The 24,433-nt window shown below is 42.6% G+C and overlaps 1 protein-coding gene across 1 annotated transcript in view; it reads left to right on the plus strand.

Moving 5' to 3' along the window:
* Positions 1–14,207, plus strand: part of LOC307049590 (neuroendocrine protein 7B2) — a gene marked incomplete at its 5' end in the record, with an annotated part of 55,438 nt that extends 41,231 nt beyond the window's left edge. The window contains 3 exons of the mRNA XM_079699139.1: positions 3,368–3,480; positions 10,139–10,192; positions 14,071–14,207. Of these exons, the coding sequence (XP_079555265.1) occupies positions 3,368–3,480; positions 10,139–10,192; positions 14,071–14,166 (263 nt within the window). The 3' untranslated portion in view covers positions 14,167–14,207. The remainder of the gene's footprint in view (positions 1–3,367; positions 3,481–10,138; positions 10,193–14,070) is intronic.
* Between the last annotated feature and the right edge of the window lie 10,226 nt (positions 14,208–24,433).

A 24,433-nucleotide genomic window follows, 5' to 3' on the forward strand; every position in this document is an offset into this window, starting at 1 on the left:
AGAAATAGTATTTCTATTCCGATGAGCCCCTCTGTATTTGTATGTGGGTTGGAAAGGGAAGTTGATTCTAGAACCCTTGGTGAGTTCTGGTGTTCCGATACACCCACAGAGGACTCCCCTAGCCAAGGTTTTATCTTCTGTCTCTCTCCCTCTTTGGGAGTTGATGCTCTTTTCTGCACTTGCTCTAATTTTAATAAAAAGGGAGAAGGATTTTCTCTTTTTTTGCCTCTTCTATGATACAATCGCTGCCCACTTTTAGTGTCTTTGGAACTTTTTAGTATGTGGATGGTCCATGCTCATTTGTTCTCCTTACCTTCTCTTGACAATCGATATTTCAACTATGTTGTAACCAGTGAGCATCTATCCTGAAATATTTCTTTGGGGGCTGGGAGGTGGCGTGAGAGAGAGGGGATCCCGGAAGGGAAGAAGTTGGTTAAGGGAGAAGGTTGAAACTTTCCTTGCTCCTCATGTATCGCTCCCACTTTCCTACCACCCAATTCCAAAGAGAATGAATGGTGAGTGTGCTACACTTATGCTGGGCTTTGAGCAGCTTACCTCGGTGGTTCAGAGTAGTGGCTCTAGACTGACGACTACTGGAATTCAAACCCAAAGTCAAGATATGTGACCTCGAACAAGTTAGTGAACCACTTACACCTCAGTTTCCTTATTTGCAAAATGGGGATTATTGGGGAATTAAATGAAATTATCCATGTTACACACTTCGTACAGCACCCAGCACAGAGTAAGGACTCATTAAATATCATCCTGATTATAAATAGCTTTGCCACTAGTAAGAAATGAATCTCTTTCCTTGGGCTCGTACTCTCTTCCAGCAACAGAGTAGTCTTTTCCCCACAACCTAATAATGATACTAGGTAGTATTTATTTTCCCTACTTTACATATAAGGAAACTTAGAAAGTAACTTCACCAAGGTTTTCCATGTAGCAAGTAGTTGAGCCAAGGCTCAAACCCGGATCTACCTGATTCAGGACTGTGCATGCAACCACCATGTCATGCTGCCTTGCTCTGAAAATTCTGTCAGTATTGGCCTCTCAGCTTTTCTGAAACACAATACAGGCTCTCTCTGAAAGATATTCCTCTTTTCATTTAGGGTGAGGTCTCTGTTTTCCATGGGGGACAGAGGCTTCATCCTGGGATGGGACAACCAGAGTATTTGTTTGTGGCCAAGCTAGTGCAGGGACGCTGGCACAGGACTACAGGAAAATCTGAATCAGCCACCTTTTACTTGCTTGTGGGACTTTGGATGGGAAGGAAGAAAGGCCAGTTCAGGCTCCATGGGGATTTGGTTAAATTGATTGGATATCATATAATATAGTGGTTCTTAATATATAGTCCCAACAATATCAGCATTACCTGAAACTTACTGGAAATGCAGATTTTCAGGCCCTACTCCAGACCTATTGAATCAAAAACTCCAGGGGTAGGACCCAGAAATTCATATTCTAACCTGCCTTTCATGTGATTCTGGAGCATACCAAAGTTTTGAGAAGTGTTGTTGGAGAATGGAAAGAGAACCAGAGGTTGAGCCAGGAGATCTGAGTTCTTGTTCTAATCATAGTATGTCAGTTTACTTTCCTGGACCTCAGTTTCTTCATCTGTAAAATGAAGACATAGTCAGTATCTTAAAAAAAAATTCAATGTAGTCCTAGCTTATCCTGAAAGAAAAGCAATATATAGATCTATGTGATCAAGCAATAATTAGGAGCACTTGGGAGCTCCGAGATGGAGCAGTCAGGGCGGGCTGATAGAGTTGGATAAAAGGACCCAGCTTCCAGGACTTTTCTTGTCTGAGATTACCTGCCATTTCCTTCCCTGTCTTTTCATTAAGCTGACATACGCTGCCATATGCAGACTGCCTGACCTCTCTTGCTTTGCTATCCCTTTCCTCCGTGTTAATTGCTCTAGATGAAGTTAGATAAATAGTTCAGTGAGAAGTGGGGAGCCACGTCAGAGCCACACTAGGGATTTGTTCCAAATGTTAGTGCCTTCCTCAGGAGCTTCATGCTGTTAAGGGCTGAGAGACTGGATGCTTAAAGCTGCTGGAAGGCGTCAGAGCAGTCTCAAGAGACCAGACTACCTGGCTGATTGTATTAGATCCCCCTTTAGTACTGACTTTGATGCCTCACTATCTCTTCGAAAGGAAGTCTCTTTCATTCTAGTCCTGCACAAAATTCACATCCCTCCCCAGCCCCCCTTTTTAAAGCTGTTGTTTAAAACACATTAGAGACAGAAAAAAAAATGGCTTATTTTCAGAGTATTGTGTCTAGTAATGATAGGGCTTAGGTAAAAGCAGCAGCCAAGAGGGATAACCTTTCTTGGGTTTGAATGGAAGACATGCTTTATTTCAAAGAGCATTGATAATATGAACTGTCATTTAAAGAAAGATGGTGAGAAGGGAACTAAAACATGGAGGAAACCTATTATGTGCCAGATGCTCTATATATGATCATCTCTGTAAGGTAAGGCTTTGATTATTCCCATCTCATAGATGAATAAATGGACTTAGACTAAGTTAATTTTCCCAAGAAACTAAACCCATCTATCACTCATGAGTTAGGATTTGAACCCTGAGCTTGGGTCTAGCTTTCTGACTCCAGGCTTACCCTGTTACCACTACAACACACAACATCAAATACTGTCTAATAATTACTGTTCTTATATAATGACTTTCTCCAAGAAGCCAGAATCATTTCTAAAGAGCCCACCCAAGAGAAAACAGAGTGAGTCATGTGGAATGGAAGTATACCAGTGAAGGAAATACTTGCCATTATGACAGATAAAAAATAATAGTGGCTTAATACAATAGAAATTTATTTCTTGTTTGTGTGAAGTCCTACCAAAGGTGGGTGAGGGTGTGGTAGGGCTGGATGGTTCAGCAACACAGACTGCCATCTTTCGTCCTTGCACTTGACATCTACAGCTGCCCTGGTTGGCAACATGTAGCAAGCAGACCGACAGAAGGCAGGGGGTTGGGGAGAGAAGGAGAGGGGGTCATATAGAAGGTTTCTATGGGCCAGGCCTGGAGGTGGAGTACATCACTTCTGCCCACATTCCATTGGCCCAAACCCAGGCATATGACTCCACCTGATTGCATGGCAAGGCTGGGAAATTAGCCATGTGCTGACAGGGAATAGGAAGTGGGTTTGGGGAGCAGCTGACCAGTCTCTGCCATGGGTAGGAGAGGAGTGGGAGTCTGGGATGAGCAAATCCCAGAAGGAAAGTGACTTAGAGTGACTGATGTAAATAGATTCTGACCTTTGGGTGCCTAGTTGTTTTTAATAAATTAACTCTTAGAATAACAATAGATGTCATGGCTGTTCCTCAAAAACCTTTTGTTGTTTGCAGTAGATGATGGATGTCTAGAAAACACCCCTGACACAGCAGAGTTCAGTCGAGAATTCCAGTTACACCAGCACCTTTTTGATCCAGAACATGACTATCCAGGCTTGGGCAAGTGGGTAAGTCCAATCTGAATTGCTAATAGGTCTTATACTCTGGTACTCTGAAGGTACTGATGGCAAAGATGAGCAACGTGGGTGGGGAGAGAGAAGGAAAATTGCTTAGAAGCTGATTTTTTCCAGAAATCTCTGGTTGAGAGGTACTTTAATTCCAAACCCCACACACTGTCTAGGGCTCAATACACCAATCCATCCGAAGAGTCAGGGACCTGAACCAGTCTCATCGGCTGTAGTCCCAGAGGCTTCTACTCTGGTCTACTCCATAGCCTGTGTCACAGCACGTCCTAAAGTCTCATCAGTGTTTCATGCAGCTCTTATAGGAAGTATATGATATTCTTGTTTTAAAAAAAAAAGGATACTAAGAAAATTCGCAAGTTTTATTTCTAGACTGGGGAAGATGATCCCTGCAGAACTAAGGGAAGACCATGTCAGAAGCTGAGAAACAGACATGTAATTCTGCTCTATGTAAAGAGAAGATAAATTCCAAAATGTGTAGCAGTGAACTTGCTGTCAATACCAGGCAAGAATCTATAACTGCCAGTTAAAGAAATTCTTTATAAGCACTTAGAAGAGAAATCATGGCCATTTGGCATAGGTTTGCTAAAAAACAATTTTGTCAATCTAATTGTATTCTTCTACTTGCCAGCATTATTCGTTTACTTGCCAGCTTGATATGGGAAATGAAGTGAGCATGGTGCATTTGGACTTCAGCAAAGTGTTTGATGAGCTCTTTCATGATCTCCTGTTTGAAGGAGTGGAGGGATACAACCTAGGCAGGAAAACATTACCAGAAGGGAGCTTCTTAAAGAGTCCATGTCAAGAGGGAAAGTGATTTCACATGGTATCCTGTGTGTCTTAGCGCTATCCCACTCCACATTTTTATACATATTTGTAATAAAAACTATAGAACATGAACTTATCAGATTCTTCAGAAAGACACGAAGTTGGAAGGGAGAGCACTGAATGACAGAGTTGGGATTCAAGAAGATCCTAACAAGCTGGAACAATGAATTGAACAAGATCACAACTGAGTGGAGAGAGATCTATCTTCCTGTGGCTTGGATGATGTAATCAAATGCTGAAGCCATGTGAGCAAAGTGGAAAAATACTAAGAAGTGTTAGTTCACATATACATAGGTGGTCAATACATCTGTGGAAGGAGTGAGTGAATGAGGAATGAGGAGATACTCCTAATTGCGTAAGCCCCTCTAAAATTATAGGTCTCTTCTCAGCTCATTACTGGCAGCCGGCTTGCTGCCTACTTTACTAGGAATACTGTGATCTCAGGACTAAATTCTCTCACTTCCTTTTACATTGTTTCAGAGAGAGAGGTCCTTCCTCATTAATAACCACTTTCATTTTTCCGTCATCCAAGCAGTTTGATTCCCTCTGCTGTCAACATGCACATGTTTCCTGTCTTAAAACAACAAAGCAACAATACACTCTAAGTTAATTTTGCTTCTTCCATTATGCGTTATTCTATTTCTCTTCTTTTTCATAAGCAGTTCTGTTAGGGAGAATTTGTAGAGCCATCCTGAAGCCTACTAGCAGTGTTTAAATATGTTGAATTACATAGGCAATCATCTATAGGTTCTTGAATAGGAGACTGAAATCATGAAAGTCTTCTATAAAAGTTATTAGGGTGGCATAGGGAATGATGAAATATGTAGAGAAGAGACTAAAGGCAGGAAAAAAATAGAGAAGGTAATTCTAGTTATGAAGGCTGTGAACATAGAGAATTTAAGTGAATCTCACCAACACAATGAGAATCCAAGACATTTCAAAGGGGGCCAGGGAACTAACTAGAATTGGTATATGGCATATACATAGCATGAGGAGGAAAGAGCTATATCAGGTTTATAAGAAATAGAAGAAATTTCCTCTGAGGGAATTAAAAAAAAAAAAGAAAGGAAGAAGAGAGGGAGGTAGCAGAGAAAGAAGGAAGCAGAGACAGGGTAGGAAAAAGTAGAAGAGCACAGCAGAGCACTGGGAAGCAATCCATAAGAGATGGGCAAAAGTATTGCCAAACTGAAGCAAGGGCCAGGATGGAGCCTGCTTTGTTCCAGGCACTGTGCTAGGTGCTTGATATACAGTAGTCATCAACATGGTAGTGGTCTTCAATGAGCTTACCATCTTGTGATGAATTGCATGAAAATAAAATGAACCCAACTGTTCAGCTTCCTGATCCAGCTATACCATGAGTACACCAGGTTAAATTACTGGGGAAAATGGAAGAGAAGGGTAGAGGAAGACCCAGGACTGAGGACTCACGTGGTCAATTGTATGATAACAATTGAGGACGTCAAAGACACTAAAAAGGGCAGCCCTGAATTCTAGGGTGACATGTCTACCTCGCATGACTGGTAGGCTGGAAATGAGGGAAAGGATGCAAGGGGGAAATGGAGAACAGTCTGAGTGAGGGCAGAGAGCCCAACTGAGGAAGTGGGAGAGGTGGAAACGTCTCTGTTGCCAACTTTCCTCATCTCTTCTTGAAAACCTTTACAGATTTCTCTCATCACGTTCCACTCACTCCCAGCACTCCAGGACAAGGCCAGCCACCACCTCTCATTCTTTTTTGCTTCCTTCTCTAAATACTGATTTGTTTTCTCTCAGTCACTCCCATTCTTTGTCTACATCAGAGCTAAAGACTAGAAGTCAGGACTAGTAAAGATCAATGACCAGGAACAATGTTTACACACTTTTCTCATCTGTAATTATGTGTCTGTTTAATCTTAAGTTTCCTTCATTTATTTTCTCATTACCACCCAGCAGTCAAACATGATGTGCTTGATCTTCGCATGGAAGTGTGAATTGAGTATGTCTTGCTTTTGCAAGCTGGGGTCCCGAAGCTTTCCTTAGTCTTTATAAAGAATGATGGTCTCAAGCTTGTCTTAAGCTCCACTACCCTTTAAGTTAACAAAAGAATTATCTTTCACAAGAGACCTGCACACAAGACCCTGATTCCTTATTTGCTAGTAATGTTCCCCTGTCTTTGATATTAGCTGGAGCTCAGCTGGGTTTTGAGCAGTGATTCACATATTATAAATATCAGTGTCTGTCTAATTTCCTGCATTCCTCTCTCTTTGTTAATACATCAAGATACATTTATTAAATGCACATCATATGCCTTCCAGGCTCTGTGTTAGGTGATGGAAATACAAAGATGATGATAATAGTCATTGTATTTTATTTATTTTTTTTTTTTGTGGTACGTGGGCCTCTCACTGTTGTGGCCTCTCCCGTTGCGGAGCACAGGCTCCGGACGCGCAGGCCCAGCGGCCATGGCTCACGGGCCCAGCCGCTCCACGGCATGTGGGATCTTCCCGGACCGGGGCACGAACCCGCGTCCCCTGCATTGGCAGGCGGACTCTCAACCACTGCGCCACCAGGGAAGCCCATAGTCATTGTATTTTAGAATAAGATAGTAAATAGTCCTATTTGTTGAGCACATACTGTGAGGCAGACACTATGCTAAATACTTTACATGAATTATTTCATTCAGTCTGCCTTTCCCTATCATGCTCATTTTATAGATGAGAAAATACAGGCTTAGGGAGTTTGAATAGCCTGCCCAATACCAAAGAGCTGATGATTGGCAGAGCTGGGATTTGAACCAGACCATTCAACTCTGAGAGTTCTGTAAAAACTGGATAAATTCCTTATCTTTTCTTGGCTCATCGCTCATAGTGTGTCCTGTACAGCGGTCTTGTCGAGTCCTATCTAGGACTGGTTGTCTTTCAGACGATGTGTGTATCCACAGCATTGAGCAGCCATACCAAAGGCTGGCTACCATAGATGTCAGCCATCTCCCCCTCCACACATTCATTGCTGAGTGTTACTCACTTAGGAAAAAGTTGTCTCGAAAGCAAATGTTTCTCCTTTCCAAGTGCTTTCCACATCTTTTCATCAGCAGCTCAGGTCTTTAATCAGATGCAGTTGAACGGAGCCATGAACCTGAGCCATGGGAGAAATGAGACACAGGACCCTCTGCCTTTCTTTATCTTTCATGCCCTCAATGTGTCTGAAGAGTCGCATGCTCTTCAGTTTGGGTTTCTCTCATGTTTCCGTGTCATTAGACATGAGCTATGCCTTTCTGATGTGTTCTTAGTGTTTCCCTCAGGAGGCCCATGAAGCCAGTTTGTCCCAGAATTGGTGGTGACTTGGGCAACGTGGTGTTTGCCGAGTTTCTCCAGTGTAAAATCAGTATCTTTCCCTTCGAAATTAATCATTGATCTATGGAGATTTACTTCAAGGCTGTATAAATATTCTGTACCCATTAAACTTTCAACTAACAATTTTAGTATCCATTGATGACACTCACCAGAATCAATGATAACTATGGTAATTGTAAAATGGTGATTTTTTAAAAACTCTACTATTCTTTTGGCATTTCTTGGTTGGAAAGCAAGATTTTTTTCCCTGCTCCCCCATTTATTTATTTGTTTTAAAATTTATTATCAGTATAGATTCATTGTTTCCTATTATTATTTATTTTGCTGTTCAAACTGTCCTAGATTTAGCCAGTGGGAGTCTCTGCAGGCTGGCTTTTCTTTCCTTTCACTATGTCTCATCACTTTTGAGTACTTCCTTACTTTCTGGCCCAATTAGATATCCCAACTTCATTCATTCTTGTACTTTCCCTGCCCTAGCCCTAGAATCAGACATTTCTCTAAGAAGCCTCTCTGGTTCCATTTAGGAATGGAATTTGAAGCCAAGATCTGGGCAGTTGTCCAAAATCTTGATGGCACCATGGAAAGCTCTCTCCATGAACTCAAACCTGCTACTCACCTGGAAAACAGGCTCACTGCTCCCCACTCCCCACCCCACCAATAGGGAATGGGTGTCAGGAGAGGGGCTGGTTTCTTCTCATTCGTTTTTGTATACTTCTTTCACCCCCCCTGCCAGTCCCTGCCTTTAAATCCATGTGATAGCGGGGCTAATCGGGAATGCCAAGGCCACTGTCAGGCAGGGGTTGGAAAGCATCCTGCTAATCCTAACCTGTGCTCTTAGGGAAACACAGGGACCATCCTTGAGAGGAAGACTTGACAGACCTTTGCATTTCTTTTTGAATGAAGGCTCTTATGAGTATAACCTGTCCCACGACCTTCTAAAGGGGAGTAACTAAAATGCTGCTGTCTTTAACCCTGCTGGTGGCACAGTGGACCTCTGCCATGGCTGATTGTCTGTCCCACCCCATGGTACCAGCTCGTGGGCCCCTGTGCCCTCCCTCCCGCTCAGGCGCTGATCCCGGTGATGCACATGAAGAAGCCTCTTTCCTGGCCCCCTATCTCCCAACCCCCTTCCCCAGCTTTAGCACGAACTCCCAGGACATTCTTTTGCATCAGGAATTGCTTCCTCCACAGAAAGGCAAGTACAGACAATGGGAATGAGCTTCACAGCAATATCCGCATTCCTCGAGTGAATGATCTGCAAGTCCGTCTTTTCTCCCTTCTGAGATTAAACTGATCAGTTCTCCAAATGAGCATGAGATGGAAGCTGTGGCCAGGACCGGCCTTTGGGGCTGTGGAGGCTCCTTGACGCCCTGACACGGCCTCCGTGCATAGCTGAGGTTGAGCAAGAGATGCACATTGTAAATTGTGGGTGGAGTAGATTTTAATGAACATGAAAACTATGAAGCTCATTCTTGGCATTTGTCATTTTCATTTGCAAGCCTATCATGAAAAAAAGTTGATATCCAGACAGCTCAGGAGATACTAGGATTGTAGAAACTTGTTCCTTACCAGAACTCTGTTGTCTCCCTTTTTTTTTTTTTCAATCAATGTCAGGGTATTTTATTTAGAGTAAGAGGAATCACCTCTTTTATACATTATCTCCCTTCTGATTAAAAAATCAAATAGAACAACAACCTAAGAAAGCCCCCAATTCCCCTTCTCCCGTTCTCCCTCAGGTTAAGTGTTCTGTCTCTTGCAATCCCAACAGAATTGAAATCTATTCAGCATGCGTCTGATATTCTAGAGCTCATTTAAGTCCACTACGTGTTTGAAATCCAACAATATGAGGAAACACTTACACAAACTTGGTAACGGAGCCTGTCCCCACCGCCCAGCCCCAACACAACTTTCCTTCTGCCAAGAAGTTTTTTGGCAGTTTTTAAAAAGTTCACTCTATTAAAAATGTTATAGACCGAATGGTTTTCCGATTGCCTTGACTGGGGGCACTGACTCAAGCCACAAGAGGAAGGGTCACAGAAGTCAGGTGTCTCATTTGCTTACACAGAGGATTGTTACTAATAGTCAGACCCTACTCTAGAGAACAATTTATGTGTACAGCTCATAGAAAGGGAGTTAGATACCAAAGTAAAATAAGATAAAGTTGTTTGTTTTAAACAAAGCCTGTTCAAAGTGAGGAGATGGGTCTCCAGTGCCCCTTGTGTGTTAGAATGTCGTATTTTCTTGTTTCTGTGATTGTTGATGACACTGGTGTGCCTCGGGGCATTGCAGAGTACTTTATTAAAATCTGTACAACCACCGGCTTTTCTCTTGTGGTCTATCTTTCTGCCATGGCATTCCTTTCATCTGGCTTCGTTTCCAAAATATGTGTATGCAAATATCCAGGGGGACACACCAGGTGTAAAATAGACGTTGACCAAATGTGATGCATACTTCTGCATTTGTGTTTTCTTTTCTCCCCACTCTAGAACAAGAAGCTCCTTTATGAGAAGATGAAGGGAGGACAGACACGCAAGCGGAGGGTAACGCCTGGCTGGCTGGCGGGCTGTGGGGATGCCTGGAGCTTTCTGAGCGGGGGCAGTTGACAGGCCGTTAGCCTCAGTGGTTGGAAAGTAGCAGAATCCTTTCATGTGCTGAACAGTGGTCCCGAGTGACAAGGGCCATGCCTAACAAGTCTGCCCTTGGTTTCTGCGATGTCTTCCCCAAGCTTTAGCATATGATTTTTAGTGGCATGCTAAGTTTTGTGGCAATTCCGCCAGCTCCATTGCACTCACACAATGTCAATTGCATTCCTACCATGGGTGTAGGGATGCGGGGAGTACAGGAGGGTATGTCTTTCCTCAAAGGGTCTGTAGGCCACTGGGGGAAACTGCTCACACCTCTGCATCAATTATATAAAAACTCGAGACAGGAGCCAGGAAGTGTTGAACTGCCTGCTCCAGGCAATAATTTTGAAGGAATGTAGGGGCAGAAGAGGAGATGAACAAACCTCATTCCTTCTACATACTTTTTTCCCTTGCTCTAGCCAGATTGATGTAAAAATTCACTAGATCCATTATATTTGTTCGCTGACTGGTGAATTTACTGCAGGCTTAGTTATTAACCATCTCTGAGCTGCCCAAGGTGCTGTGCATTTACCCACTACAGTGACGCCTCTTGTGAAGCCGATGTCAATTTGCTTTGGGTTTACAATGCATTTTATGGTGTTGAGACTGAACAAGTGGTCAGTGGTTGGTGCCTTACTAGACAAAACCACCTGCCATTTGTTTTGGATCAGATGGAAGAAAAAGTTAAAGTCCTGCTTATTACATAGCCAAGTGCTGCCAGGGAGTAACTGTTTTAGTTAAAATATACAAACCAAACTGTATACCCAAGGCTACTGACTGTTTATTTAGAATAGCAAGTGCCTGGATCCTGGCAAAATTTGGGAATCTGGACAGTGGTAATTGTGGCCATTCTGAATAGTTTTGCCGAATCCAGGCAGAGAATGCTTTGAGAGGTGTGGATTTCCTGGACTCAACATTAATTCCTCAGGTCCCTGAAACAGAAAGTTCCAAGCCCCTGTGCTGCCTGACAAAATACACAAGACCCGTGGCCAGTTTTCTATTTGAGAAGCAAAGTTTTGCTAGTAAACAGATCTTCAGAGACTTAATGGTGTTATTAGGGGTTTTTCTTGGGTGATTACAGTTTCTAGTGGCAGATGATGCCAGGAACTGTCCGAAGGGTATGATGCGGTCTTGAGAGAACATCAAGAAATTCTACTCCAAGAGCTCAGAATACCCTTAATTTACCAGTAAGATGGCTTGAGCATCTCCCCATGGCACAACAAGGGCATTTCCAAATCAGACCAATGACCGTACCAAAATGAGTTACTTAGCATGAAGCTTTAATCGCCTCTACTTCCTGCCTCACTATTCCTTCTGCCCTGACTCAGTTAATGACTGTCGGTCATGATTTAGGTCATTTTTCCATGAGACCAGTGATTACCAAAACTCAGGATTCTGGCTAGAACATGTTATAAAGGATTTTACTTTGGCTTCAACTTCCTCCACATAGGAAACACTTAGAGTTTATGAAAATAACGATCACTTTGACCCAGAGGTATCAAGTTCTTCCTACTCTCAGGCATCTATTGATACAAAGATCCATGCTCATGCCGTAAACCAGGGGCCTTTCAGGTCTGGTGGAGAAACAGAGCTTGCCTCCCCTGTCATCAGGCCTCAGGTGGTGTTCCCACCTTGACTGAAGACTTTAAACGACTCCCTCAAGTGTGCGAATCAATATAAAGAAATTATGGGCTTTTGTGAAAAATCAAGGCTTTCTCCAATGAAGCTCAGCATCTGCTGTGGTTTCCAGAGGTCACTAAAAGCAGGGATCCCATCCCAGTGGTTCTGCCAGTTGTGAAGTGGCAATAATGTTCTCTGTGTAACCTAGCCAGTCTCTCACCCAAGGGAGAAGGTAAATATCTAAGTGCCTTGAGTTCTTCAGAGGATAATTAAAACCAAGTATCATCATTATTATTACTCTTATGTGTAGGATTCAATACTCATAGACATTTATCAAGAATGTTCAAGCCCCGCATGCCGCAACTAAGACCCAGTGCAGCCAAATAAATAAATAAATATTTTTAAAAAATACTATTGTAGTTTAAATTAAAAACAAACAAACAAGTGATTGCTCCTGTTACTTCCTCATTACTTCACTTCCCCTGCCCTCTATCATTTGGCATGTTCCGGGTCTGGGCCAAAGGACTTGCTGCCATGACAGTCCCTTACCAGGAGGGGTTCTCCCCAGAGTTACAACAGAGCCTCAGGTGGTTTTATGCAAATTTCTATACTTGCTCAAATCTGGTTGAATTCCTAGTTGCTCCAAGAGTAAAGGGTCAATTCACCTTTTAAATGACTTCGCAAACTGTTTAACTCTTAAGATGTATCTTGTTGCTATTTGAGATCTACTATTATTTAAAGAGTTTATCAACCCTTTATTCCCATATTTGATAACATGAATATCTCATATCCTTTTAAAATATATTAGAATTTTTAGTAAAATATATTTTTACTAAAAAACAATCAAAATATTTATAATAGTAAATATGCTTTTTCAGTCCACACATGCTCCACCTAGCCAGAGATTCTGATACGATTCCCTGGGATAGGCCAGGCCATTCCAGTTGACAATTCCTGATATAAAAAGGTATTTTAGTTATTTAAAATATTTTAAAGATGCTTCCCAGCAAAGTACTGTTATTTGGTGACATATCACTTTTCAGATATATGAGGACATTGCATACTTTGTAATTCTCAGCTTGCAATTCTCGTGAATGCATTTTTGCAGAATGTGTGGGACATTTCATCATTCATGCTTTTACCTGTCAGAATGTGGAAGGACATTCATAAATACTAAACTCAGATTCCAGGCCTTCTCTTTTGGAGAATGTCTGCTCACCCTTCAAAAGTTATGGCAGACAACGTCCCGTGGGCAAGAGAGACCCCCTGCAAAATGCCTCCATTCATCCATGGGGACTAGAGGTGTGATGGGATTGCTGATTATTTGTAACTACAGCTTCTTTCTTATGTTTTTGTTCACTTATTGGCAGGCAACTTCAATAAACAAGTATCTTCCAAAACTTCTGAATTTTTTCTGCTTGCTAAATACTATGTTGTAAAGCTCCAGTTACTAGTTCAAATCCAAACCTCAAAAAATAGATATGGATTAGAGAAGGAATGGAAAAACCTTGACTTATTCAGAATACCAACAGCTGAAAAGGATTTCAGATGGTGGAGTCTTGAGTCAAAAATAAAGGAGCTCTCTGTATAACTTCCTTCTTTTCTTCTTGTTTTGAATTTGACTGAGGGAAGGTGAAAATGATTGCTAGAGCCCCTGATGCATCCTCTTTAAGTAGAATACTGCTTTGAAAGAATCAGTCACAGCAACAGGTGATCTGTGACCACTCTGCAGATACTAATTCCCATCTGGCCCTGCTCTGTCATTGTCTTTAGGACATTCTTCTTGTAAAATGATTTAATGCAGTTCACATTCTCTCTCCCCTAAAATAAGGCCATAGGATAATAATTCTGTTTCATGTGAGGCTTTGTATCTAATAGTGAGGGTTTCTTAGCTGGTTCACTTCAAATCTTTATGCCAAAAAAGGGGATGGAGCCAAATTGTATCTGATACTTAGCTGTGTGAAATAGTTGTGTGAAAGACAGACACATCTGTCAGTCAATGTTTCTCTGGCCACTGAGGTATTGATCAGTGCACCGGAGTAATCATCTGGTAGGTAGTAGGCACCACTGTTACCTTGTTAACCCAATAGGCCAGAAACGATTCTCGTTCACTTCTTCTGTGCGATGTCTGTATCCGGTGTTCACGTATGACTCCAACCATGTATATTTTTCAGAGTGTCAATCCATATCTGCAAGGACAGAGGCTGGACAATGTTGTGGCGAAGAAGTCAGTCCCTCATTTTTCAGATGAGGATAAGGACCCAGAGTAAAGTGAAGATGCTGAGTGGAAACCCACACGACCTGTTAGACCTCCTTGGTGTTGCTTATGTGCACACATTGTTAGAGCCCCTGTGAATGGCAGCATGTTTCTAATTTAGACAAGTATGGATGAAAAGCAGCTGTATTTTGATATCCTATTGTCCTTCACACTGATAGCTCTGCCTACTGCTAAATTAGAGCTTTTTTTCTTTAAATGTGGAGCTGCAATGAGCATTAAAATTAAAATGTATGTGTCAATAACAATAAAAAGCAAATGAATGAAATGTCCTCTGATTTCTTACAGTTTAAAATGGTGTTTCGGGTGGCACTGTTTTGGCCAAGTCTGTAAAAGGCTGGCATTTGATTTTGATTATGTAGTTAATCCAGCCCTTGGGCATTATTACACAGCAATAAAGAAGATTGTACCCAGGAGGAGCTGACACATTTCACTTGGCTGCATCTTAATAAATGTGTATGCAAGAATGAGTATGTGAATTTCTTTTTAATTTAGAGCATTATAAAAACTCTTTGCTTACTAGAACAAATTCACAAATATGATCTTATCTGATCTTAACAAAAATACGGTGAAGTAAAAGGGGGGAGTATTATTATTCCCATTTTACAGATGGTGGGACTGAGACTCAGCTTCCACAAAAAGCTGAAAGTGACACAGTCAGTACTCGGGGACTAAGGTCTGCTGACTCTGACTTTTTATTCAGCAAACATTGTTTCTACCATGTGCCAGGCACAGGGCTGGGCTCTGGGGGGCGCACTGGGGACTCACACTGACACCAGCCAGGTCCTCAGGCAGCAAAGCATCCAATCCATGAGCTCTGAGTAGGTCAGTCAGCTCCATGCTGCTTTCAAAGCTTGGAATGGCAGATGCAGACGTGCTCTCCTGCATGCTTCTGAAGAGGCAGGCAATTTTCTTTCAGCCGAGTCTTCCCAAGTCAGAAAAATCAGTGAAAGTCTGGCAGGAATCGGTTCACTGGTGAGATTATTTTTGTGCTCTTTATACCTCACTGTAAAAGAGATGATGGTTTCAGGCTTTAATATCATCGGCCTCAATTTCGTTGTCTATAAGAGGGAGACGGCAGTGAGAAAGGACTCGGGGAGAAAGATCATTCTTGATTTTAATTTTAATAACTGCATATTAAATCCAAATGTCAGTGACTTGTCTAATGGAAATAGCTTGTCCATATTTAGTTAGCATGTGAGTCTGTTATTACTTATACAAATCAAGAAAGGTATTAGCCCCTGTTTTACGGCAGGAGGCATTTTTCCTAGAGTGCTTCACCAGGCAATTTCTCCACAACCCGTAGTGTCATTTCAGAAGCATCATTATCACCTGATTTTAAGAGAGAGTTCCCTCACGTCCTAGAGACGTATAGAGCTGGGAGGGTCTCCTTTATGGATTCTGTGTTTTGTAGGCATTTAAATTACATTCTATACCAGTTCCAGTCCTCTTAGAAAAAGGACAAAGGACATCTCTTTCTCCAAGATTGGACAGAAGGAAGGAAAATGGCTAAAGACATGCTTTGAGGTCATGAGGAAGGAAGTAGAAGTAAAGCAGGAGAAGGGGAGGTCATTGTGCCTGGGTTAGGCTTGTTCGCCTTCCAATGCCTTTTCTGCCCTCCCCTGTTTCACAGGCTGCCTTGTCAGCTGACTTCTGGCTGGGTTTAATGTGAGGTCACTGAGGGCGGAGTAGAAGGTGAGAAAATGGGAGAAAACAAGGTAATTCTTTTTTTTTTTTTTTTTTGCGATACGCGGGCCTCTCACTGTTGTGGCCTCTCCCGCTGCGGAGCACAGCCTCCGGACGCGCAGGCTCAGCAGCCATGGCTCACGGGCCCAGCTGCTCCGCAGCATGTGGGATCTTCCCGGACCGGGGCACGAACCCGTGTCCCCTGCATCGGCAGGTGGACTCTCAACCACTGCGCCACCAGGGAAGCCTAAGGTAATTCATTTTTGCTCCCGGTAGCTGCATCTTCTCTGAGGCTCCATCTCCTGCCAGGTAAGCCTGGCCCCTGGGCCCCAGTCATGTCACCTCTTCCACTGGTCCCTGCAGCCTAAGGAGGCCATGGCTTCTGCCATATTGTTAATCTCTGGGTTATTTCACCAACTCCTGTTTGGCTTCCTGGCCTTTCTATCACCTGTATAACCCATTTTCCACAATGAATTATTTCTGTTTGAAATCTTTAGAGTGTTTTCTGTTTTCCTGGTTGGTCCCTGACTGATGCAGTCATCCATAGGGGAAATCAAGAATAAGTTAAAGTATTCTGAGAAAAATTTAGAACAAGCATTGTGGAGAACACAGAGGACAGTGCTCCTCAATCATTAATGTAATATGATTCACATGGGGATATTGTTTAAAATGCACACTCTGACCCAGTAGTTCCAGGAAGGGCCTTAGATTTTGCATTTCTTATAAGTTCATAGGTGATGCTGGTGCTGCTGGTCCATGGGCAACATCTTGAGTTGCACAGAAATAGGAAATTAGGAGAGGATGAATGAAAATGCAAGAACTGCTCTGAGAGCCCAGTTAATAACTTAGTCTGAATTCGTAAGGACCCTGCCAACATTGTTTAGTAACCTTCTCCAGCCACTGTCAGCATCTTGGGAGGAAGGGCAGGTAGGGCAGACGTGAGAGTGAACCCCACAGATTGGCACACGGTAGAGCACCAAGGAGCCAAGATTCTACAACATGAGGGAAAGCAACCCTGAGATGCCCTATTATAGACATGAGGCTCTGTAATGGGTCAAGTTGGATCAATGATCTGAGAAAGGTCAAAAGATTAGTGGAAATGAGGTGGCTTGAAATAAGCTTCAATAGGTACAAAAGAAAACAAGAGGGAAAGGTAAAGAGTTGGTTACCTGAGGGAAGCTGAGTTTGGATTCTCAGCAAAGGAAAAATTTCGAGTGACAATGAATCACATCTCCGTTGTGACAACTACAGGAAATAGAGTTGAGTGGAGCTGAAGATCAATGGGCTTGAGGAAGTAGAAAAACTGTAAATTCAGAGAACAAAAGACAGGATCACTAATGCGAGAGGTAAAGTCTTCGAGTTAGAGGGGGAGGTCAGGGGAGTAAGATTCCGTATGAGGTCAAAGCTGCACACAAGCTTATAGAGTGCAGGCTGAATCTGAGGTCCAAGAGCCTCTGACACTGGCATTCTGTGTGCCTATGCATACCCATGCATACCTGGTAGGTTTTTTTTTCTTTAGAAGTTCTAGATTCTTAAAGGGATCTGTGACCTCACAAAAGTTTAGAAATCACTGCTGAGAGGAGTAGTGTGAGCCACGTTGGTCTTCACTGAGGAACAGTCAAGTTTGTTGTGAGGGGCCCTTGAGAAAGAAAGAAGAGGGTAGAGTAACTTCTCCTATGTGGATTTCAAAAGAAAATTGTCATGGCCAATAATCATCAATGGCTTCTAACCACCAGGTGAAAGACCGAAGAGTTAATTGCTAATAGATCAACCAGGCCAGCAGCACCTGAACCCACTAGTCAATCAGATCAAACAAGAGATAGATATTATGTGCCTCCTGGTGTGATTAATATGAAGCACTGTCAATGAAATACTCTTGCCCAAACAATCTTACCTGAACCACTGGGTTTAACTCCCTGCTACTAGAAACAGGTTAAACACACCACTAGGAAGCAATCACCAAAATCCAGAATGGGGGAGACTCTACAGGACAAGCGACCCAGCATTTTTCAACAAATAAATGGAAGGAATAAAAAAATAGATGGGGAACTACTATTATAGATTTAGAAAGATTTAAGAGACCTACAATCCAAATACAATGTGTGAGTCTTAATTGTATCCTGACTCAAATGAAAAAGACACTGATCAGACAACTGGGGAAATTTGTGTAATGACTGGTGGTATTTAGGTGTTATGAGATATTATGAGATTTTAATTTTTTATTATTTATTTTATTGAAGTACGGTTGATTTACAATGTTGTGTTACTTTCTGGTATACAGCAAAGTGATTTGGTTATACATATATATATATATATTCTTTCTCAGATTCTTTTCCATTATAAGTTATTCTAAGGTATTGAATATAGTTCCCTGGGCTATACAGTAGGAACTTGTGATTTATTTTATATATAATAGTGTGTATCTGTTAATCCCAAACTCCTAATTTATCCCTCTCATTATCCCTAATTTTCATTATCTCTCATTATCCCTAAAATTATCCCTAATTTTCCCACTTTGGAAACCATAAGTTTGTTTTCTATATCTGTGAGTCTGTTTCTGTTTTGCAAATAAGTTCACTTGTATCATTTTTTTTTAGTTTCCACATATAAGTGAAATCATATGACATTTGTCTTTCTCTGTCTGACTTACTTCACTTAGTATGATAATCTCTAGGTCCATTCGTGTTGCTGCAAATGACATTATTGCATTCTTTTTTATGGCTGAATAATATTTCATTGTATATGTGTACCACATATTCTTTATCCATTTGTCTGTCAATGGACATTTAGGTTGCTTCCATGTCTTGACTATTGTATAACAAGTAGTTCTGCAATGAACACTGGGGTGCATATATCCTTTCGAAGTATGGTTTCTCTGGATATATGCCCAATAGTGGGATTGATGGATCACATGATAGCTCTATTTTTAGTTTTTTAAAGAACGTCCATATTGTTCTCCATAGTGGCTGTACAAATTTACATTTCCACCAACAGTGTAGGAGGGTTCCCTTTTCTCCAAACCCTGTCCAGCATTTATTGTTTGTAGATTTTTTTTAGTTAATTAATTAATTAATTAATTTTTATTTTTGGCTGTGTTGGGTCATCGTTTCTGTGCAAGGGCTTTCTCTAGTTGCAGCGAGGGGGGCCACTCTTAATTGCGGTGTGCGGGCCTCCCACTGTTGTGTCCTCTCTTGTGGAGCACAGGCTCCAGACGCGCAGGCTCAGTAGTTGTGGCTCACGGGCCCAGTTGCTCCGCGGCATGTGGGAACTTCCCAGACCAGGGCTCGAACCCGTGTCCCCTGCATTGGCAGGCAGATTCTCAACCACTGCGCCACCAAGGAAGCCCAGTTTGTAGATTTATGATGATAGCCCTTCTGACTAGTGTGAGGTGATATCATACTTCATTGTAGTTTTGATTTGCATTTCTCACATAATTAGAAATGTTGAGCACTTTTTCATGTGCCTGTTGGCCATCTGTATGTCTCCTTTGGTGAAATGTCTGTTTAGGCCTTTTGCCCATTTTTTGATTGGGTTGTTTGTTTTTTTGATATTGAGCTGTATGAGCTGTTTGTATATTTGGGAAATTAAGCCCTTGTCGGTCACATCATTTGCAAATATTTTCTCCCATTTTGTAGGTTGTCTTTTCATTTTGTTTATGGTTTCCTTTGCTGTAAAAAAGCTTTTAAGTTTGATTAGGTCCCATTAATTTATTTTTGCTTTTATTTCTTTTGCCTTGGGAGACTGACCTAAGAAAACATTACTATGATTTATGTCATAGTATGTTTTGCCTATGTTCTCTTCTAGAAGTTTTATGGTATCATGTCATATCTTTAAGCCACTTTGAGTTTATTTTTGTGTATAGTGAGAAGGAGTGTTCTAACTTCATTAATTTACATGTGACTGTCCAGTTTTTCCAACACCACTTGTTAGAGAGGCTGTCTTTTCTCCCTTGTATATTCTTGCCACCTTTGTCATAGATTAATTGACTGTAGGTGGGTGGGGTTTTTTCTAGGCTCTCTACTCTGTTCCATTGCTCTGTGTGCCTGCTTCTGTATATGGTTATATTTTTAAAAAACAATTCTCTTAGGGATAAATTTTGAATTATTTACAGATAAAATGATAAGATATCTTGGAGTTGCTTTAAAATAATCCAATGATAGTGATAGTGAAGGAGGGAATTGGAGGTATAGATAAATCAAGATTGGCCATAAATTGGTAATTGTTGAAGCTGGGTCATGGGCACATGGTGGTTCATTGAACCTCTTTCTCTACATTTGGGTGTATTTGAAATTTTCCACAATAAAACCACAAGTAATGGTAAAATAGCAATGTCGGACAAGGTATAAAGCTTTACTGGGTAAGGCTGTGGAAAATGTGAGGAAGCAAAAACGGAGACTGATGTTTCTCTGGGGTGCTGGGGAAGGAAGTAGCAGGGGGTTTCCTAGGAGACAGAATCTGGTGGTGGCGGTGAGCTGGATGGTGAGGGCTCAGAGTCCCTGGGAGGAGAAGAGATCCTCCTGGAAAGAGGATGACGACTTGAGGCAGGAAAGAAAGGGACCCTCCATCAGAAAGACAGACTCAGAAAGGCCATTTCCTTCTGGTGGAGTTTGGGCTGCATCTACAGCAGAAATACTAAATTTTCTGGGTGCTGGAAGGGTCTTTACCTCACCTCTGGGGTCTATCAATTTTTCCACAATGCTTCAGCCAAGGATCTTTAAAAAAAAAAAGGGAGATGGTTGTAGATCCCCACCCTCTCCCCCAACACACTCACAAGGAGAACAAGATACCTACTACTTGGCAGGCGGGCATGCACAGAAGAGAGAGTGAGAAAACATAGGAGTGGGTGTGGGTTGAAAAAGATTGAGAAGCCCTGTTTCTGGGGATTCTCCATTAAATGACTTACAGAAAATACCGATCTAGATATAACGTGTGTGGGGTGGAGAGGAACACTACTAAAAGATGGGAAGGTAGCAGCAGTAAAACTAAAGCAATAAAGCCAATGCAGAGTGCAAAGGCACGTGAGGGTTCAGATAAGCCTACACCCACCTATCGGGGCGACATTGCAGAGTCAAGTGGAATAGTGAATAAAGATGATGGAGTCTTGGAGCCGAGCTGGGGCTGGGGATAGAGGAGGGGATTGGGCAGGATGTTGTAGTAGCTGCAGTTCAGAGCCTAGTTCAGTCCATATCTGCAGAAGCCCTCACTTCTAGACTCTAGTAATCTCATGATTCCCACAAAATTAAAGCAAACCAAAAGAAAATAGATACTGTGCTTCCTCTGACACCTAAGAACTCTAAGTTTAGCTATATCCTGTTTAGCCAGACCTCACCTGGAGCCCTTTGGGAGTCAGTGAACACCTATTTCAGAGGGAAAGATGCTCCATCAGAGCATCAGAACTGCAAGGGGCACCTGGTGGGCTACTGGGTTCCTCACCACTGTGCAATCAACATGAACCCTCCATCAACTCCAGAGTTCTTTTATATGTTCAGTAACCATTCAAGCACATACCTAGCAGGTATGTCCAGAATCTCCTTCCTCTGGGCCCCTCCAAACAACAGTTTAAGGACCCCAGGGTGCTTCATCAGTCTGAAGTAGGGTGGGGTGGGATTTCTGGATCCTTGTCCGCTACTGCAGGCATCTTGCTACCACACAGCCTTGTTGGTAAATCTTTGGTCTTGCCTAATGTATAGACACTTGCCTAGTGGGATGCCAGTCTCAGGCCACAGGATGGCTGATATGTGGCTCCGCGATTGGGCTGTGGAGTTAAATATTCTCAATTCACAGTCACAGCTGCTCTCTAGAGCACAGTCCAGGAGCATGTGGAGCTGCTCCAACACACGCCACCCCATCACCCTCTCCCCTGCCCGATCTCCAAGGACCACACTAACAAAGATCAGGTCCAGTTACACCCTTTCCCAGGACACTTAGATACTCAAGAAGAGCCAATGGCCTTTCACCCCATAATGGTTCTCGTCTTTGGTCTCTGTTCCAGACAGTCTTCAAACTCTCCCCCTAAACACAGAAGAGGCTGACATTTGAAGCAGCCCTTTGGTTAGGCACTCAGTTTAATCTCTGGAGAGGGCATTCCTGCACCTCCATGTAGGATGAGGGCTGAGGTTCTCTCAGGTTCTGTGATACAATCACAAGTATTTTATGAGTCAGGACTGAGCCAGGTGGGGAGACAGAAATGATTTATAAGCCCGAGGACCTCCCCATGTAGAGAGACTGATAGGGTGACAGGAGTCATGGCAGAATCCGTGCAGGTATCACGAGGACCCAGAAGTGGGGCAGCTGACTCAGAGTGGATGCTGGAAGGGTCTTTACCTCACCTCTGGGGTCTATCAAGGGAAAGGGTTAGGAAAGGAAGCCAGGAAGGTCACACCCGAGCTGAGTCTCAAAAGAGTTCTTCAAAGCCAGGAAGGAGATGGAAGGCAGAATATTTCAGGCAAGGGAGCGCATGTTCAAAACTCCAGAGGAGAGAGAGGCAGTAGCGTGTGGAGGGAGCCCAGTCTGGTGATAGTTTTAAGGGTAACACGGAGGGGAAATCTAAGAGAGGAGTCTAGTGAGGAGGAAGAGACAGTCATGAAGAGCCATATGGGCCACACTAAAGAGTATGGATTTCATCCCGAAGGATGAAAAGTCCCAGGAGGGTTTCATAAGCGGTAGGGACATTACCAAGTTCATGTTTTAGAAAGATCGCTGGTGATAGTGTATGGACCAGGCCAAAGGCTGTACAAGTTTATAATCTAGACAAGAAAAAAACAGGAGAAGGGGGTAAGGGCACTAGAAATACTGAAATGTCAGGGCAAATAGAAATTCCAGGTCTTGTGATGCCTGGGAGCTATTTGTAAAGCTAAGTGGACTCAGGGCTGGGCTAATGTACCATCTCCACCTCACTATGTCAGAATAGTTAAGGCTCATTCTAAAAGGATATGAACTCCAACATACTGGGTAGATATTCTTCCCAGCAACTTTCACCTGGAAATACAGTCAGGTCAGAGGTAACTCTTCCCCCCAACATCAAGTAGTGTTGACCCTTTTATAACCCTTTGTGTTCCTAGGAGACCTCACATATACTTCCACTCAGTCCCTAGAACAGGGCATAATAATAATGAGTTACTATATATGTAGAGCAGTTTATGCATACATGGTTCATTTAATTCTCCCTCTTTACATTTTCTAGATGAAGCAATTGAGGCAGAGAGGTTACATAACTTAGCCAAAACTCTACAACTAGTATGTGGCAGAGTTGGAAATTGAATTTTAGTCTCTTGATCTCCGCAGTTAATACTCTTTTCCTTGTACCACACGGCTACCTAATACTTGTTTGCTTACTATGTGTCAGCCTCACTCTACAGGGTTATAAACTCCTTGACGCCATGGACTATGTCTTATTTTTCATTCTATCATGGTACTTACCTAGGTGTTGACAAATGCAATAACTGCTGAATGAATGGATATTATGGAATGTTTTTAAAAGTCATATAAGGTTGAATATCTTAGACTATGTAAAGAGAAGGAAGGGTGGGGAATTCCCTGGTGGTCCAGTCATTGGGACTCAGTGCTTTTACTGCTGGGGCCCGGGTTCAATCCCTGGTTGGGGAACTAAGATCCTGCAAGCTGCTCGGTGTGGCCAAAAAAAAAAAAAAAGAAGGAAAGGTATTACTGGCATTACCTCTTACTTTGCATTGGTTGACAGATTGACAATAGCTGTGTATACGATTGTCAGGTCCTTTTAAAAATCATCTGATACGACTGCTCCCTGAGTCACCGCCCAAATGTCGACAGCTGGGGAGTGTCAGGCACCTCTATTTGCTGTACTCAAACGATGGCTGTGCATGACTTAATCATCAGGGAAATAGACCAGACCAGTGTAGTGGTCCTGCTTACCACAAGGACAGATCTCTGGGCAGCCTCAGCATCAGGTTATAGCATGGCCTTTCAACTGCCAGTGCTCCTCTGACCAGGGAAATATCCAGTAGCCATGTGGGCAGCACTCAGAGCATATGTCAGCCTTTAACTATATCAAGTGCTACGGTAACTGCTTTTGGAATTAGAACAGTGAGACCTTGGGAAACATTGGCCAATCCATGGAAGCTTGCTTAGCACACAGAGGAGCCCCAAGGTGAAGTCAGGAGGGTAGGTCAGTTCCATCACCCCTCAAAAGCAACTCCCAGGACATTCATCACAAAAAATAATGAAAGCCAGCCCTACTTAAAGAGGCATATATTTTTAGAAAGTATCCTTCCCTGAAGCCTCCCGAAACCTTGGTTTTACCAACAGCCTGAGCCTGGTAGGATTCAGAGTGCTCGCTCTTCACATCCATAACTTCCTGTTTCTAAAGGAAAAAAGAGACTCTACCAGGACTTTGTGGCTGTCAGGCTGCTCTCCCCAGTTTGGTGACTGAGTTGTAGATGAATCAGAAAGAGATGGATCAAATTTCCTCCCACGATACACATGGGTTTGGCAATGAAAAGAAAATGTATAGAAGATAGCAGATCTGGGAGCTCTCAGTCCTAAAAGAAGGCAGGGGCCACTGAAAATTATCATAACTAGTGAAAGAAAACTGGATTGCT

This window comes from Hyperoodon ampullatus (assembly GCF_949752795.1).
Source record: "Hyperoodon ampullatus genome assembly, chromosome: 3".
Classification (NCBI taxonomy): Eukaryota; Metazoa; Chordata; class Mammalia; order Artiodactyla; family Ziphiidae; genus Hyperoodon; species Hyperoodon ampullatus.